Raw genomic sequence first — 18533 nt, 5'->3', positions numbered from 1 at the left:
GAGCTGCTCGATTCTGTGAAGGTTGAGCTGTACCTCCCGTTTTCTTTTTTTAATCGGAAGGCGACAATCGTGAACGTTTTATATGCAATGTCGGCATTTCAATGCAACACGTGCCGTGAATGGGAGCTGTTGCTTATGGGACTAAACTATGTGAATTGTATTGTATGTGTTTTTGTTTCCCCAATTATATATCAATAAAGTAGTTTTGAAGTTTAAAAAGATGTCCGTGTGAAGTTTTCTTGTAATCGAACAAACGCATGGATTTTCTCATAAAGCAATTTAAAATAAGACTTTTTAGTATTTTTAATCCAGCGTTGTTTACGAGCTTCTTTCCATCACATCTGGACACAGTTTGTTGTTGTGTGTCATCGTTGTCTGATGGAGACTTTCTTGTAAACTGCAAGTTTAAATGCCGTGTTTTTTTTAAGTGTAAAAAAAACTTGTTAGAAAAAGAGTATTTATTGTGTCTCCTCCAAAAAAAACTCTGACGCTACTAATGGCAAATCAAAAAATGCCTCAAAGGGCCTTTTTTAATACTATATAATTCACATTGTCGCCTTATTTTAAAGGAGTGCTTCGACATGTTTGGAAATGTGCATCTTTACGTTGTGTTTGAGGGTCAGATGAGAAGATTAATATCGCTCAAGTCTGTGCGGTGAAGATAAAGCTGCAGCTGGCGCCCTGTGACCAACATGAAGTTACTTCATCAGTGAGAGACGCTATTAATGGTATAAATTCAGGTGTTTTTTTTTAAAGCGGGTGAAAGAAAAGCCAAGTATACCCCACCATATTTAGATGCTGCATGTTTGTGTTCATCTTCCAGGTATGTGTCATTCTACTGAGCTTCTGTTGACCACCCAAGAGATTATTTTGGGTGTGTGATTCGGTCTTTAGAGATATGGCGAGTGGTGTGTGTGTGTGTGTATATATATATATATATATATATATATATATATATATATATATATATATATATATATATATATATATATATATATATAAATGTATCACTGGTATTTCAAAATACGGAGTGTCAAAAAAAAATATGTATACAGATAAATTCACACGTTAAAAAATTGTACTTAAGACATGAAATAGTCCATAAATACGACATAAAGGTATACAACTATACAGATATAAAATAGAATATAAGTAAATAATAATACAAGAGTTTACAGAAATGTAAACTGGTGGTATACAATATATAAAGGGAAATAAGATATTAGGAAATAACATGTTTGTTTTTGTCTCATTCAGATGGTACAAAATGTACTCGAGTCCGTTTTTGGGACCTTATCCAGCTTCAACGAGATCCAGCTGCGCGTGTCGAACCTGGAGGCCGCCGCGTGCTGGCCGCTAGGGGGCGGTAACCTCCACTCAGCGCTGGAAAAAGACGACGAGGAAGAAAACCCCGGAAGTCGGCGGTGTTTTTTTTTCCGGTTGCTCCACATGTATCGTGTACGCGTGTTGTTTAATGTTAGGAGAGACATATTAAAGCCGTGAAACCGAGAAATGAAAAAGTGGATAAGTCTGACAGCTCGTTAAAGGTAAGATGTTTTAAACCACGTGGGTGTTTACGTCTCATTCAGCGCGAGACTGTCAAATCTTCCTTTCGTGGGAACTTTGACTCATTTTCTTGGTAATTAAATGATGGCAACAACATGTACTTACTAAAATAAACAACAGGCCAAATAATAAAGACTTTTTTTAAAGACAGATAAGATACTTTATTGTAAGATATATAATATCACAATGTGGGCAGTAAAAAAAAAAAAAAAACAACAGTGAAAAACACAACAAACGCTTATCCACCAATTGTGTCATTTACAATGTCTTCTTTTTATTCATTAAAAAGCAGATGCATATATTTTTATGACAGTCAGCAACAATTATGGAAAAATGTATGTATTTAAAAAATGTTTCCTTTCTTTAAAATATATATATATATTCAGTAGTTTACTTTACTGTTGTCCCAGCTGAACGTGCCTGTGGTTTGATTGCTGCTCATCAGACTCTGTTAGAAGATGCTGAGTGATTCTGAGGCCGAGGAGCTGCTCAGCTTCTTGAGCCCCGACACGCGACCTGATGTCAAAGGTCACACCACGGGGTACATCCTGGGACTGTCTGGACACAGGTACGACGATGATGATGATGATGTCATTATATTCACATTACTGATCATTATCAACAAATACATAAATAAAAACGTCATTGTGGAAATATTTTTTCATGAAAATCACCAATAGACAACATCTCGAGGTATTTGGTAAAGAAATATCACGATATTTAATTTTCTCCATATCGCCCAGCCCGAATCATCACTCTTATTTCTGCTCAACCCCCTAAGGTGAGATAGAGATATGCATTGGTTAGTCAATTCATCATATGCCATTGGGCACCGGCAGATAAATAACATATCAATTAAAGCTCAAATACGCTGACTACATACAATAAACTGTTTCATGTCTGTGACTTCTTGTGCAGCAAATCTTGTGTGTGTGTTTGTTTTCAGGGACGGCTGCCGCTTCCTGCGCTCTAAGCCAGACTTACTGGTCGCTCTGTTTGCTCTGACGTCCGACCCCTCTATTGCCATCGTGAAGGACTGCTACCACATCTTCATCAACCTGTCGGCTGACGAGACTCTGCACCAGGTGATCAGTCCTGATCAATCAGCAGAATCCCATCTTAATTTACATTTTTAAATCGAAACAAAGCTGTTTAGCCCTCAGACATGTTTGAAGACGAGCGGCTGCTCTTGGGTTGCGTCTCATCCAGGTTCTGGTGGCTGATGTCAACGTTCTTCCAGTGTTGTTGAAGCGGCTCCTGGATCCAGAGTACCTGTTCTCTGATCAGATCTGCACCATCCTGTCCAACCTGACCCGCCTCATCAAGACCTGCAAGACCGTGTTCAAGGTGGGTCCCCTGGCTAGATGCCGCCGCATTTCCACACAGGTCCACGAAGCTTCTCGGGTCATCGAAACAAGCGCTCCCCCCTCGGCTGATTCCTGCATGTTTCCTTCGCCGCTTCAGGTCCTCCAGGAGGAGGTGGGTCTGGCTCAGGTGGTGGACATCTTCTGCACCGAAGGCTACAACAAGAAGGCCAAGCTCCACTACCTGAGTCCACTGCTGTCCAACCTGACGCAGCTGCCCGAGGCCAGAAGCTACATGATGGACAAGGACAGGTGACCGATGACGCAATAACTGGTGTTTACAGAGGAGGGAGATCTGCGCCGCCCAGTTTGGGGAATTTTTGCGAGATGTGTAAGAAAAATCTATACAGCGCCAGTATGAATTTAAGAAAGAGGAGATTAATTACTTTCACAAGCTCGGACAAATATAAGCTGAGCTCAGTTTTTTTTAAATTTGCGTTCAGCGCGCCAACGACACTCGCAGTGTGAACGATACGTCAACAACTCCCAAAGACAAGCAAAGCATATTTTCTGCTTTTTAAGTCTATTTATTCTTTATCTTCACATTTGTATATCCGTAACTGCAGGGGTTATTTGTTGACCCCACACTAAATTGTGTGTGTGTGTGTGTGTGTGTGTGTGTGTGTGTGTGTGTGTGTGTGTGTGTGTGTGTGTGTGTGTGTGTGTGTGTGTGTGTGTGTGTGTGTGTGTGTGTGTGTGTGTGTGTGTGTGTGTGTGTGTGTGTGTGTGTGTGTGTGTGTGTGTGTGTGTGTGTGTGTGTGTGTGTGTGTGTGTGTGTGTGTGTGTGTGTGTGTGTGTGTGTGTGTGTGTGTGTGTGTGTGTGTGTGTGTGTGCGTGCGTGTTATCTTTCTAACCGTCATTAATTCTGTAACTCTGTCTGTACTTGTTAGAATACACACTTCTCACTGTGTGTGTGTGTTTTTTTTGCAGGTGTGTAATCCAGAGGTTGTTTCCCTTCACTCAGTACCAGGCGTCGGTGGTGAGGAGAGGAGGAGTCATAGGGACGCTGCGCAACTGTTGCTTTGACCACGGTGAGACACGCGAGGCCTTGTACACACACACACACACACACACACACACACACACACACACGAAAGGGCCGACCTCGTAAATGCGTCCAACAAGCGCGTCAGACGGCCTTAAAATACGAAGCATTCTTGTCGCGTGAACACGTCTTTTAGCCTTTTTATTAGTTTGAACAGATCCATAATGATAACAAGATTGTAAATTGTTCCTAATAAATAATTTACATATGAATTGTTTAAGGGGTCAAGAAAAACAATGCTTCATATCCTCTTTTCTGAAATCCCATCAATTAAAGATTTTTGCTGAATCCTAAAATAATATGAATTCCACCGAAAGAACGAACCCGGTGAGAGATCCTCCGCCGGGTATCGGCCGCGTCGTTGTCTTGTCCTCCTCATTGGTCCACTAGTCCCAACATTACCTCCAGTCAACTGATCCCAGACCTGTCCCCCGTCTGTGCAGCCCATCACGAGTGGTTGCTAAGCGACGCCGTGGACGTCCTGCCCTTCCTGCTGCTGCCGCTGGCCGGTCCGGAGGAGCTGACGGAGGAAGAGAACGAAGGTGTGTTTTCAAAGAGTCGGTGCGTCATATTTTAGATGAATCCTCTGGTGATATTCTCTATATTTATATTTATATCCATTGTTGAAGAGAAACTATTAAACACTCGTCAATGAGCCTCTTCCTTCATCACCATGAACACACACACTTTAAAACAAATCTAAATCTACATGTGAATGATGTGTTTTAGTAGGAACCAATGGGCTTTGGGGCTGAGTGGGCATGGGGGGGGGGGGGTCTTGCATTGGGACTAACACGTTGATGTGGTGTTCAGGTCTACCTGTGGACCTGCAGTACCTCCCCGAGGACAAGAAGAGGGAAGACGACCCCGACATCAGAAAGATGTTGCTGGAAACACTTCTACTGGTACGACACGTCAATAGAAAACACACACACACACACACAGGCTCGTGTTTTTCATGCTGAACGCTTCGTCTGTCTCGCAGCTGACGGCGACCCGAGCCGGCCGGGACACGCTGACGGACAAGAAGGTTTATCCGATCATGAGAGAGTTCCACCGCTGGGAGAAGGACGTCCAGGTGACGGCAGCCTGTGAGAAGCTGGTCCAGGTAGGAAGGACTTGGTGGTAAAAGGTCCCTGTGACCCCCCCACCAAAAAAAACTACTTTTGAAAATAACTAGATCATTAATATGTTAATTATGACAATTTCCTGCAAACGCTCAGAAACACTTCCACTTCGGTCCACGGGGAGTCAGCCGTAACTGAAAAGCGCCTCGCGGTAGCTTTAAGTAGGTGTACCTAATAAAGTGGCACCTGTCCTCTCCCGTCTACCCTCCCAGGTGCTGATCGGAGACGAGCCGGAGCAGGGGATGGAGAACCTGATGGAGGTGGACATCCCTGAGGACGTGGAGGGGAAACTGAAGGAGGCGGACGCCAAAGAACAGCAGGAGCTGGAGAAGATAATACAGGAGGAGGAGGAGGAGGAGGAGGAGGAGAGGAGGAAGAAGAAGAAGAAGAAGAGTGATGCAGAGGAGGCAGACAAAGGACAGGAGAGTGGACTGATACGGTAAAGCCTGTTTCGGCTGCATCCGTTTTTTTAAGTGATGGCTTTTTGTCATTCGGACAGTTAATTATATAGTTTATTATTCCGACGCGACGGGACGAGGCTCTGTGGCGTCGGCCGGCACAGGAAGTGACATCACGGCCGAGGGTGAAAAGAGGAGTGTTTCCTGTCTCTCACGGGCTGCGTCTAAAGTTTGGAGCCCGAGGGATAATCTGTGCTGCATCATCCTCTTCGTCTCCTGAAGTTTACTGATGGTCACGGTTGTTGTTGTTGTTGTTGTTGTTGTTGTTGTTTGGCTCCCTGTGTCCAATACCACAAGGAGGCAAAAAATGTAGAAATGCAACAACAAAAACCGACTCATTTAACGCTTTTACTGATTTGTATTATTATTTTAAATAACAGATTATGAATGACACATTTATCTCAAGCTGAACAAGTGTTTAAAAAAAAAAAAAAAAAAAAACCTGAATGACGACATGAATTTAACGTGAAAGTGACAACGTAACGAGGAGCATTCTGACCGGCTCACTCTCCGGTGGGATTGTTCACTCTTCAGCTCACTCTTAATAAACACTTGTTTGACTGCACTTGTCTGACTGCTTTGTTTTGTGCATCGTGTTCCTGCTCGTTTCCCTTAAATAGAAATATTATAAACGTCTGCCGCCTCGTTTCAAACTTTCCTGTTGATTCTTAAGGACTTTCCACCTTTTATTTAAAAACCATGATACCCATTTTAACCTGTTAAGACCCTTTTAATGTTTCACAAATCCAATAATCTATCCACAATTTAAATCTTTTAACCTATCTTTTATCTGCAGCTTTAAGGTGATTTTGTCTTTTATTAAATTATAACTAATGTGTTTTTCTTCTGTTTTGTTAATTTCCTTTTAAAGAGGAGCTTCAAATCTTTCTTTCAAAAAAATGTATGTCTATCTTTTGCTACTGAAAGCCTGTTGGGCCATCGAGGACCGCTGTAGTGACGCAGGCTGACCAGAGGGGGGCGGCAGAGTCCACGCTGATCTGAAACCAGCAGGAACCGACTCTCCTCTCTGGGGAGTCAGTTTGAATGATTGTAGTATCTGACAGTGTGACTCCATATTAAGTCATTAATCATTTAAACTTCAGTGCACGTCAAGTTTGTTTTGTTTGTTTAGATCTCCGTTAGCTTTTGTAGTTTTATGAGTCTGAATTCTGATGAATTTCGGGTGGGAACGGCTTCATGAGAACCGGCATAACTGCAGTGAACTTTATCTTGAGAATGCGACTCAAGATAAAACCAGAAACTACACTGTGTGTTTGTGTGTGTGTTTGTGTGTGTGTGTGTGTTCTTCTGTCCTTGTGAGGACCAGTTAGAATTTTTGCAAAGTAAATACCTTCTTTTTTTTTTTTTTGCAAAGTGACAACTTTTTTTAATAGTAAAGATGGAAAATTGGTGAATGAGGATTTAAAAAGGTTTTTTTGGACAGTTGTAGTAAAACAACGACAGTTTGGGAAAGTTTGAGTAGCGAGGACATTTAAAAAGGACATTTTTTCCTTGTCCTTGTTTGATGATGATTCAGTTTTATTTTTTAGGCTCAGAAACAGGTTTATGTTCAGTTGAACGGGCAAAAGAAAACAAGGGTCCTCACAGGGAGCAAGGAGAGGAACCGTTAGTGGCTACTGATCTCCTTTCTGTTGGCTCATAGACCATGAGGAATAGGGTGTGTGTGTGTGTGTGTGTGTGTGTGTGTGTGTGTGTGTGTGTGTTGATCAGGTGTTTCTTTATCAGCGTCTCTGTGAGTTGTTCCACCTCGACACACAAGGTCAGACTCGGTCCAAATCGTCTCGTTTCCCACTGAAACGTTGGAGTTACAATCAGCCGCGTGCTTTTGGAAGCTCTCTAAAGTTCAGAGTCCTCCAGCTCAGTAGGAAGTCGTCCTTCCCTTCGTGTCTGATTATGTGTGAAAGGGAGAACAGAGCCACACGTCAGAGTGTTGTCTTGTGTGTGTGTGTGTGTGTGACGTCCTCTCAGAATCGGCTGCTCTCATCAACAACTCCTTAAATCCTTAAACACATACTTTTTTGGGGGGGGGGGTTGGGTGAGACGTTTGCAGTTGAGCGGGGCGGTCGAAGGGGAGGCTCGAGAGGGCATGTTGAGACCAAACACACGGCTGCATTTTTGTTGGTTCATTGGAGGGTGAAGACGGGGCAGGAAAAGAACAGAAAGAAGGCCTGTGTGGAACCGGTATGACGTCACCGGCCCTTTAAGTGACTAAGGCGGGTCTTTGAGTCCCGGCCAGCCAATCGGACGCGGTGGTTTCCTGTTTCACTTCCTAGTGTGTATTCTCAGCCTGCATACACACACACACGCACACACACACACACACACACACAGCCTACAGTACGTGTGAGACGTGTCCCACACACTTAATGGATGTGCTGTTATTGTGTTGTACATCTGACACACTTTCACCACAGCTGGAAAGGAACTGATTTACTGCAGTACTACTGTAGTACTTTTACTGTAGTACTACTGTAGTACTTTTACTGTAGCACTACTGTAGTACTTTTACTGTAGTACTATTGTTCCTACACAAGTATTTGACAGCTGGAGTTACTGCCTGCTTTGCGGTAAAGCTTTGCACATGCAAAATGTGTGTTAAGCCCGTGAGATATCATGCAAATGTTGAAACTTAATTTAATTATTTGTCATTGAGTGCATCCCTCACTACTCTCCGCTCCACTGTCTTCTGTAATAACTTTATTTTCATGCTTTCATGCTTTATTTAATCATGCTTAATTTTGATGTTTTTATTATTTTTTGTATTTATTCATATGGTACTATAATATAATACAAAGTACATGACTGGAACTTGAGCAGTGGTGGAAGACGTACTCAGTGCTTAAAGTACAAGTAGCAATACCACAGTGTAGAAATACTCTGTTACATACACAAGTATTTCATTACTTAAGTAAAGATACAAAAGTATTAGCATCAAAATATACTTAATAGTACTCATTATGCAGAATGGCCTATTTCAGAATTACTGGATTTAACTGAGTGATGCATTCATGTGTAAGAGCTAATTTCAACTACTTTATATACAAATGTATTGCTAAATCCATCTTAATATATATAAATGTATTAGTTGATTTCGTATTTTGTTTTAATAATTACAATCTATAAAGTACTAGTCATAGTAAAGACATTATAATACCATAATCCCTTAAATGTTTAAAATTGTTATTATTTATTAAATTTGTGATTTTATTGGTGTTTCAGCCCTTTGTACTAACTATTTATGTATGGAGTTTTTGTTTGTCATACAGTTATATACAGTGTATATATATATATATATATATATATATATATATATATATATATATATATATATATATATATATTAATTAATTAATAAAAACAAACACTATGGATCTTGACCTAATCATATTTTAATCATAAATGATGTTTACACCAGACTTGCTGACTCTGTGTTATATTCATCATCCCATCATCTTTACCTTGTAACTTTATCTTTAATTACTTTTGTATATTCTCCATTTTTACTTTGATTCTTATTTTACTTATTTACATATTCCTGTGTTTTTTAGAAAAGTTTTTAGAAGCAAAAAAAAGTTCTTTGACAACAAAACTTTGACCTTTTAACACCAACGAGTCGTCATTTCTTTTGACGTCCTCCACAAAATGATGCAGAATAACTCTGTTCATATCAATCCAACAACAGCCTTCTGAGTCCATCGCCCTGCTGATCACACACAGCCAGAGGAATCTGTGTGTATGTGTGTGTGTGTGTGTGTGTGTGTGTGTGTGTGTGTGTGTGTACCTTGAGCGGATTATCAGTCCAGTGAAACATTCACCACGCTGCTGAAAGGATATCAACCCCCTCTCTCTCTAGTTGAATTGAGTTCCTCTTTGTGTGTGTGTGTGTGTGTGTGTGTGTGTGTGTGTGTGTGTGTAAAAAGCTGTCAGTTCAGTAGAGCAGCAGCAAACAGATTACACACTCACGCTGGTCAGCCTCAGAGAATACATGTAAAAAATGTCTGCGTTTATGAAGATTAGATGCGATATATAAAAAAATGTGTGTGTTGTCCTTCTAAAGAAGATCGATACAGAATTAATTTATGAAAGTGAGCAAATACATGGTATTTTATACATGTTGAGCACGTTGTATTAAAATTATGTTGTACTTGTATTAAAGTAGTAACACCGCGGTGTAAAAATATAAGTGTAAGTCCTGCACATAAAATCTTACTGTAGTAAAAGTACAATAACTCATTATGGAAAATGACTGGTAAATTATCATGAATTCAGCGACTGCTCGCTTGTGTAACACAGAATAATGTTATGAATTATGAATAAAACCAATGTATTTCGTATTAATCTGAATGTTGTCAAATAAAGGTAGTGTAGTTAACGTAGAAGTATAAAGTAGCCGAAAAGCACAGGCGCCTAAAAATAGTACTTACCGACAGCACTGACTCCATTTCAGTTGCTAAGTTACCGGTTGATCTTTTTTGGGGCTTTAATGAAACGTTTCAGGTGCTTTTCATTAGCGAAGCCGGTGTTATTTCCTCCTCTTGAGTCGACACTCTGAAAGCGTCGCAGTCACGACACTTTACAGGTGTGAAGGAAGGCCGAGGTCTGAGCAAGGGGTCAGTGCACGAGGGTAGGAAGTGAGGAAGGGGTCAGTGCACGAGGGTAGGAAGTGAGGAAGGGGTCAGTGCACAAAGGTAGGAAGTGAGGAAGGGGTCAGTGCACAAGGGTAGGAAGTGAGGAAGGGGTCAGTGCACGAGGGTAGGAAGTGAGGAAGGGGGTCAGTGCACGAGGGTAGGAAGTGAGGAAGGGGGTCAGTGCACGAGGGTAGGAAGTGAGGAAGGGGTCAGTGCACGAGGGTAGGAAGTGAGGAAGGGGGTCAGTGCACGAGAGTAGGAAGTGAGGAAGGGGGTCAGTGCACGAGGGTAGGAAGTGAGGAAGGGGTCAGTGCACGAGGGTAGGAAGTGAGGAAGGGGTCAGTGCACAAAGGTAGGAAGTGAGGAAGGGGTCAGTGCACGAGGGTAGGAAGTGAGGAAGGGGTCAGTGCACGAGGGTAGGAAGTGAGGAAGGGGGTCAGTGCACGAGGGTAGGAAGTGAGGAAGGGGTCAGTGCACGAGGGTAGGAAGTGAGGAAGGGGTCAGTGCACGAGGGTAGGAAGTGAGGAAGGGGGTCAGTGCACGAGGGTAGGAAGTGAGGAAGGGGGTCAGTGCACGAGGGTAGGAAGTGAGGAAGGGGTCAGTGCACGAGGGTAGGAAGTGAGGAAGGGGTCAGTGCACGAGGGTAGGAAGTGAGGAAGGGGTCAGTGCACGAGGGTAGGAAGTGAGGAAGGGGTCAGTGCACGAGGGTAGGAAGTGAGGAAGGGGTCAGTGCACGAGGGTAGGAAGTGAGGAAGGGGTCAGTGCACGAGGGTAGGAAGTGAGGAAGGGGTCAGTGCACGAGGGTAGGAAGTGAGGAAGGGGTTAGTGCACGAGGGTAGGAAGTGAGGAAGGGGTCAGTGCACGAGGGTAGGAAGTGAGGAAGGGGTTAGTGCACGAGGGTAGGAAGTGAGGAAGGGGTTAGTGCACGAGGGTAGGAAGTGAGGAAGGGGGTCAGTGCACGAGGGTAGGAAGTGAGGAAGGGGGTCAGTGCACGAGAGTAGGAAGTGAGGAAGGGGTCAGTGCACGAGGGTAGGAAGGGAGGAAGGGGGTCAGTGCACGAGGGTAGGAAGTGAGGAAGGGGTCAGTGCACGAGAGTAGGAAGTGAGGAAGGGCCCGACACACACTTTACGCCCCCGGGGCCCTTTTGGCAATGCGGCCGATGTGATATCCCATCAGATAAGTTACTGACTCAAAAACCCATTCATCATAAAGACCATTTAAATGTTGAATTAACTTATTGTTTTAATTCGTTTTGGTAAAGTTGCTTTACAGCTCAGCTGGTTTAAGAAATTAAAATCACATTAGTCAGAGTTGAATCTCTGAATATCAAACTAAAAAGTGCAAAGTTAATCTTTCAATGAAAACTGAGTTCAGTGCCTCGCTGCCGGTTTGTCACACTGCTGAGCGCTGCTGTCCGTCAATGTGTTGTTCTGTGCTCTGATTGGCCGGCTCGTGTGCTCAACATGGGGATTCTCCGCCTCCGTAGCTGATGGCTGTACTTTTCCACTCCAAACCGAGTTTTAACATCCAACTACCTCCACTCCTCCTGCTCCTCCTCCCTCCTTCACTTCATCTATTCATAACACACACCTCCCCCTCCCCAAACACACACACACACACACACACACACACATGCACGCACACACACACTGAGGTAACTGATGTTTCCTCCTGAGTGTTTGGTTCTCTACAGAACCACAACAACTGAGGTTAGGCTGTGATGTTGTTCGCTTTTAGTATTATTTTGTCTTCTTCGCTGTCATGTGACCTGTGAGGAGAAACACGGTGCACAACCACAGCACGACATTCCAGGCATCTAAAAAGTGTCATCCCGTCCCGTGTGAACCGGCTTTAGTTCTGCAGATTAGGAGAAATACCAAGTGGCATTACAGGTCTTCATGAGCCCACTCATCGGTAATCTAGACCTGATCCATGACCTGTGTCAGGCCAGTCTCATGTCAAAGTCTGAACACAGTGATGGTGATTCCTCTGGGTTGGGTCTCCTAGGTTACGCGTTGCAGAGGTAAACTGGTCGGGGTTACAGCTCCGGCTGTGTGCAGGTTAAAATACGAGGAATATAAATTGATCCCCTTAATGCCAGGTCTAAATAACATTCAGTCTAATCAGGTGTGTTCCTGCTGCAGGTCTCAGGTCTGTCAACGTTTCGCCTGTTTTGCTCTCCACGCGGACTGTTTGGCGGTTCTGAAGAGTGAAGCCAATGCGAGGAAGCTTTAAACTTGCATTCTCTCCCCTGACCACCAGGGGGCGACTCCTCTGGTTGTATAGAAGTCTATGCTTCATGTGTTAAAGCTGCATTCTCTCCCCTGACCACCAGGGGGCGACTCCTCTGGTTGTATAGAAGTCTATGCTTCATGTGTTAAAGCTGCATTCTCTCTCCTGACCACCAGGGGGCGACTCCTCTGGTTGTATAGAAGTCTATGCTTCATGTGTTAAAGCTGCGTTCTCTCTCCTGACCACCAGGGGGCGACTCCTCTGGTTGTATAGAAGTCTATGCTTCATGTGTTAAAGCTGGGTTCTCTCTCCTGACCACCAGGGGGCGACTCCTCTGGTTGTATAGAAGTCTATGCTTCATGTGTTAAAGCTGCGTTCTCTCTACTGACCACCAGGGGGCGACTCCTCTGGTTGTATAGAAGTCTATGCTTCATGTGTTAAAGCTGCCGTCTCTCTCCTGACCACCAGGGGGCGACTCCTCTGGTTGTATAGAAGTCTATATAAATGACTCTACTTCTCTCTTGATTTATTCATTTAGTACATTATGGTCCCATTTAAAGTAAAGTAGACCATAGAGCAGGGTATGTTTTAGGGCGGGGCTACAAGGTGATTGACAGGTCGCTACCAGCGGCATCTCTACGTCACTTCTCCACATTCCAGATATGACTCAATTCTAAAACCTAAATTGGTTCTCACAAAGATGCACACACACACACACACACACACACTCACACACACACACACACACACACACACACACACACATACACACACACACATTGAGAAGTGTGTATTGTTGTCAAAGGGGCAGCCATCCAACAACAAGTACAGACAGTTACAGAATTAATGACGGTTAGAAAGATCATTGACACACCCATACACCCCCCCCCCCCCCCCCCCCCCCCACACACACACACACACACATGCCCTTTAGCAGTTACTGCGACTCCATGTTGTTTGTTAGATAAAGTTTATTATTTAAGTGTGAATAAGTGCCTTTTAGGCTTTTTATCTTCCTGAATTGTGTCACTGTGCATGTGAATAAATACACTTTCCCCCGGGGCTGGTGGGTTGAGCTCAGCTGTGCAGCTGACTCGCTGGTGATCAGATAAACAGACATAAAAACAGATCAAATAAAGCAGTTGAATAGAACAGAAATATATTGAAATGCAAACTACGATATGTGAGAGCTGAATGTGTGAACAGACGTTATGATGCTTATGAATGTGTGTGTCAGTGTCTAAAACCCTTCTTACCTTTTCCAAGGGAGGAATATATCATGGAATGGACTCGCAACGATGTTCTCTGTAACTCTATCTGTCTGTCTGTTTGTCTGTCTGTCTGTCTGTCTGTCTATCCGCCTGTCTATCTGTCTGTATGTCTGTCTGTCTGTCTGTCTGTCTATCTGTCTGTCTGTCTTTCTGTCTGTCTGTCCATCTGTCCGTCTGTCTGTATGTCTGTCTGTCTGTCTGCCTGTTTGTCTGTCTTTCTGTCTGTCTGTCTGTTTGTCTGTCTATCTATTTGTCTGTCTGTTTGTCTGTCTGTCTATCCGCCTGTCTGTCTGTCTGTCGATCTGTCTGTCTGTCTGTCTGTCTGTTTGTCTGTTTGTAACTCTGTCTGTCTATCCGCCTGTCTGTCTGTCTATCTGTCTGTTTGTCTGTTTGTACCTCTGCCTGTCTCTCTGTCTGTCTGTCTGTCGATCTGTCTGTTTGTCTGTCTGTCTGTCTGTCTGTCGATCTGTCTGTTTGTCTGTCTGTCTGTCTGTCGATCTGTCTGTTTGTCAGTCTGTCTGTCTGTCTGTCTGTCTGTCTGTCTATCCGCGTGTCTGTCTGTCTGTCTGTCTGTTTGTCTGTCTGTCTGTCTGTCGATCCATTCATCAATCCAATATAGAACATCTACTAATATAATATATAATATATATATAAACTGTAGAGTGACGACTCCTCATGAGATTAGACCCTCGACTATAAAGATGGAGACCACTTCCTCCCACTGTACAAACAGTCTTAATCTTTTTAAGGTGTTTCCTCTGGGTTATATATCGTCCACTTCTCTCTGAAAAAGCTTCTTTGGTTTTCCTAATGAGTTTAAACATATCAGGCAGTGCAGTTCGTGGCAGTGTGGCTGGTGACAGAGGGGGCGGGGCATAGCGATCCCTGAGCATGGGGTTAGCTCAGAGAAACTGTCAATCACAGCTGTCAATCATGACGCCACACCTCCTTTTTTTTTTTACAGCATAATAAAAACAAATCAGACAAATGAAAAATAAAAAACTCTGACTTTAACGTAGAGCTGAAGATGTGGAAACATGAGCTGGAGACAGTAGAGATAAAAACAGCCGTGACCTGACACAGTGTCCCGGGGCAAGGCACTGAACAGATAATCGGATGGGAAACAGGTTAGGGTGAATGTGTGCTTGTCAGTTTGGGTCAACACAACCTCGGTGTAGAGTTCATCTGATCTACAGGTCATCTGATCTACAGGTCAAAGGTCAGTCTGAGGAGGTTGGACCTGCTGCTGCATCGATGTTACTTCTTACCACATATTGTCACACTGGATTTTTAATGCCACGAGACTGCATCGAGTTACTATGATGACGTGTGAACAGATTAAATTATCCCAAACTGGATGAAGCGACCAGACAGAGAGGGTTTCTAGTCTAGACTGTGTTTATAGAATCGGGTTTTGGGAAAAGTGCATCATTTATTAAACATAATAAAACATAAATAATTTAAAAAAGACGAATACTCTGTTTAAAAGACTCTGCAACCAGTCGGAAACATAGCGGAGAGACGAGGATGCTCTAGGCCCCCATGCACCGCAGATTCATACGTGAATGCAATTTGTATTCTCTCCAAAATCGCATGAGGTTCATCAGGTCATACCTGCTTTTTCATTATCATTGAAGGTCTGGGCGCAGACGTCAATAATGATGGAATAACATGCTCTGAGTGTCTGTTTATATTTAATAAGTACGTTTATTATCTCAAGTCTCATAAGTGTGTTTATGTTCACTCCTCCCATTGAAGTTCACTGACTCAGGACCTGCTGCTCTCCTTTTATGAGCTGTCTCTGCAGACACACAAAGGTATTTGAAGAAGCATGAATATCGAGGGGCCCACAGCGAATTTCCAGCTAAAGGCCCCCAAGCTGGTTATTGCAGACCTGATATAATCTATTTGTCACTCTCATACCATGAAAAACTTTTCACACAAATACAAGTATTATATTACGGTGTAAATCATCTTATTGAGGTGTGGTTTACAGCATGGGCTGTGTTTACTTCCTGTCAGCTGATGTCATTCACACTGCAAGTTTCCAGGCTGGCTGGCAAAAGGTATAATAGAGACACTTTTGTAAGGCCTTCATTTTATTGTATTTTTTAATCTTAATTATTTTACCCCCAAAGATGAAGTCAGTGGGATAGACTGCACATAATGCAGACACTGTGCAGGAGATGTGAGGGGGAAATACTGTAGCCCTTCTACACACAACATATGTTGTTGCTTTCTTGTCCTTTTTGACCAAGTTTAAGAATATTAGCTTCTTTTTGATGATTTAAATCATTATTATAAAAGTTAATTTAGCTGTAGCTAGCTAGCCGAGGCAATATCCCCAGTTAGCTTAAACTCTAAAGTTACTTAGCTATGACTCGTTCTCGTTAGCTGTGTAGTAGTCGCTGTTTTGTTTTTACTTGAATTATAGGTTCCATTTAACTCAGCTTTCGCGAAACATTTAGGCCATTGGCTGGGACAAATTATTAATAAGTATTTTGTTCTGTTATATTTGGACCGTTTAGGTGTCATTTCATCAAGTTTACAGCACATAATAACAGTATTAACTGTCAATGATCAACCAAATCTGAAAAGTAAAAAAAAACATCTCTCTTAATAATGTCATTTAAGTTTGCATTCAGTTCAGGTTTTTGTATTAAACCCTAGAAAAATACCAACATGGTGAAATAATGTACATTTTATTTACTTATATTTTTAAGTAAAAAAATGACACTTGGGTGTCAGGCTGTCACAGAATTCATCAAAGTCCTTCTGCGTGTAATTCAGGTCATCTTCACTGGGGACATACTGCATGTCGTCCTCCTGCATACACACATCGTCCACGTCCACGTCCTTGTGCAGTCGTACAATCTGTCGTGGTGGCGGCGGCGAGCCGTGAGGGTTGGGGCTGTCCAATAGGGCTCCTCCTGCGTTCTCCGGGACACCCAGGTACGAGACCATGTCGCTGCGCAGCATCTGGTACTTGTCATTCATCAAGAACTGGTTGGTGTTCTTGGGGGCGCGGCTCCCTTTCAGGAAGTGTCGGGGTTGATGACGCTGAGGGTGCTGCTGCTGCTGCTGCTGCTGCTGCTGCTCCTGCTGATTGCGCCCTCTTGGCCACCCTTTCCCTCCTGCCCTGCACCCCTGCATGCACCCCCTGCAGGTCTTGGACCAGCCGTGCTTCCTGCAGCTGGAAGGGTCCCTCTGTGGAGTCCCCTTCCCATCCAGCTGTTGCTGCTGCTGCTGCTGCTGATTGCGCCCTCTTGGCCACCCTTTCCCTCCTGCCCTGCACCCCTGCATGCGCCCCCTGCAGGTCTTGGACCAGCCGTGCTTCCTGCAGCTGGAAGGGTCCCTCTGTGGATCCCCCTTCCCATCCAGCTGTTGCTGCTGCTGCTGCTGCTGATTGCGCCCTCTTGGCCACCCTTTCCCTCCTGCCCTGCACCCCTGCATGCGCCCCCTGCAGGTCTTGGACCAGCCCTGCTTCCTGCAGCTGGAAGGGTCCCTCTGTGGAGCCCCCTTCCCATCCAGCTGTTGTTGCTGCTGCTGCTGCTGATTGCGCCCTCTTGGCCACCCTTTCCCTCCTGCCCTGCGCCCCTGCATGCGCCCCCTGCAGCTCTTGGACCAGCCCTGCTTCCTGCGGCTGGAAGGGTCCCTCTGTGGAGCCCCCTTCCCATCCAGCGGCTGCTGCTGCTGCTGCTGCTGCTGCTGTTGCGGGCAGCTCTTCCTGCACATCATCTTTGAGAGTATTTGTCTTGTCGCCTCCCTTTCTGCCTGTTGCTCTCCTTCAATTTGTCCTTACAAAAAATTAAAACACAGCAGGTGGCATCTGTTATTATTCAAAATAAATGGAACCTATAATTCAAGTAAGAACAAAACAGCGACTACTACACAGCTAACGAGAACGAGTCATAGCTAAGTAACTTTAGAGTTTAAGCTAACTGGGGATATTGCCTCGGCTAGCTAGCTACAGCTAAATTAACTTTTATAATAATGATTTAAATCATCAAAAATAAGCTAATATTCTTAAACTTGGTCAAAAAGGACAAGAAAGCAACAACATATGTTGTGTGTAGAAGGGCTACAGTATTTTCCCCTCCCATATCCTGCACAGTGTCTGCATTATGTGCAGTCTATCCCACTGACTTCATCTTTGGGGGTAAAATAATTAAGATTAAAAAATACAATAAAATGAAGGCCTTACAAAAGTGTCTCTATTATACCTTTTGCCAGCCAGCCTGGAAACTTGCAGTGTGAATGACATCAGCTGACAGGAAGTAAACACAGCCCAAAGCTGTTGCCTGGTGACATCATAATGATGTCACCAGGCAACAGCGGTTGAAAAATGCTCAAACTTGAGGGTTTCTGGCAGATGCAGTTTGAGAAGAGACTTTTAAGAAGGTGAACACGTTCCCAAAACATGAGTATAAGCCTGAAAATGAGCATTATATGTCTCCTTTAAACAATTATGTTCCATAGTTGCTGCTCCCGTTGAGCCGTTATTATTATTAGTTTATGACACACCAACACAAAGAGGCTTATCTGCATGCCCGTGGGTGTGACCAGCCCACTGTGATTCATGGAGCTCACTTCGACGACTCTCCCTTCAGGAACACAGCGCTTCTCCCTCCTTCCTGCTTTAATGGCCGTCTAAGATTTCTGAATAGGATAATAAAAATGTTTCTTTACGCTTGAATTTAAAATACTGCTGTGTGAGCATCTGTGTTTAAAAACAGACATAGAGAGTAGCTTTACATATGTATGATTACATTTATTTAATGTCTTATGAAATGAACTCTTTTTGTGTCATGAGTAGTACCC

The 18533-nt window shown here is 43.6% G+C and overlaps 1 protein-coding gene across 2 annotated transcripts; it reads left to right on the top strand.

The window, feature by feature from the left end:
- Positions 1–663: 663 nt before the first annotated feature.
- hgh1 (HGH1 homolog (S. cerevisiae)) lies at positions 664–6125 on the top strand. Of its 2 annotated transcripts, none has more exons than XM_034533707.1 (11): positions 664–823; positions 1258–1547; positions 1977–2134; positions 2513–2651; positions 2776–2913; positions 3031–3182; positions 3861–3961; positions 4419–4517; positions 4789–4880; positions 4961–5083; positions 5315–6125. In XM_034533707.1, the coding sequence occupies exons 3-11, from the start codon at positions 2025–2027 to the stop codon at positions 5543–5545; spliced, it is 1185 nt and encodes a 394-aa protein (XP_034389598.1). In that variant the 5' UTR covers positions 664–823; positions 1258–1547; positions 1977–2024; the 3' UTR covers positions 5546–6125. The 2 variants fall into 2 exon arrangements, with proteins under 2 accessions (XP_034389598.1, XP_034389597.1); XM_034533706.1 differs by having other exon boundaries at positions 666–823; positions 2012–2134.
- Positions 6126–18533: the final 12408 nt, after the last annotated feature.

Source organism: Cyclopterus lumpus, chromosome 5 (assembly GCF_009769545.1).
Source record: "Cyclopterus lumpus isolate fCycLum1 chromosome 5, fCycLum1.pri, whole genome shotgun sequence".
Classification (NCBI taxonomy): domain Eukaryota; kingdom Metazoa; phylum Chordata; class Actinopteri; order Perciformes; family Cyclopteridae; genus Cyclopterus; species Cyclopterus lumpus.
This window is presented reverse-complemented; position numbering and strand designations above follow the sequence as displayed.

Excerpts from the sequence above, each read along its gene's own strand:
- hgh1 (XM_034533707.1), top strand. The coding sequence starts at position 2,025 with ATGCTGAGTGATTCTGAGGCCGAGGAGCTGCTCAGCTTCTTGAGCCCC. Across the intron at positions 4,881-4,960 it reads TGCTGGAAACACTTCTACTG|CTGACGGCGACCCGAGCCGG; the intron begins GTACGACACGTC and ends TCTGTCTCGCAG. Across the intron at positions 5,084-5,314 it reads CCTGTGAGAAGCTGGTCCAG|GTGCTGATCGGAGACGAGCC; the intron begins GTAGGAAGGACT and ends CTACCCTCCCAG.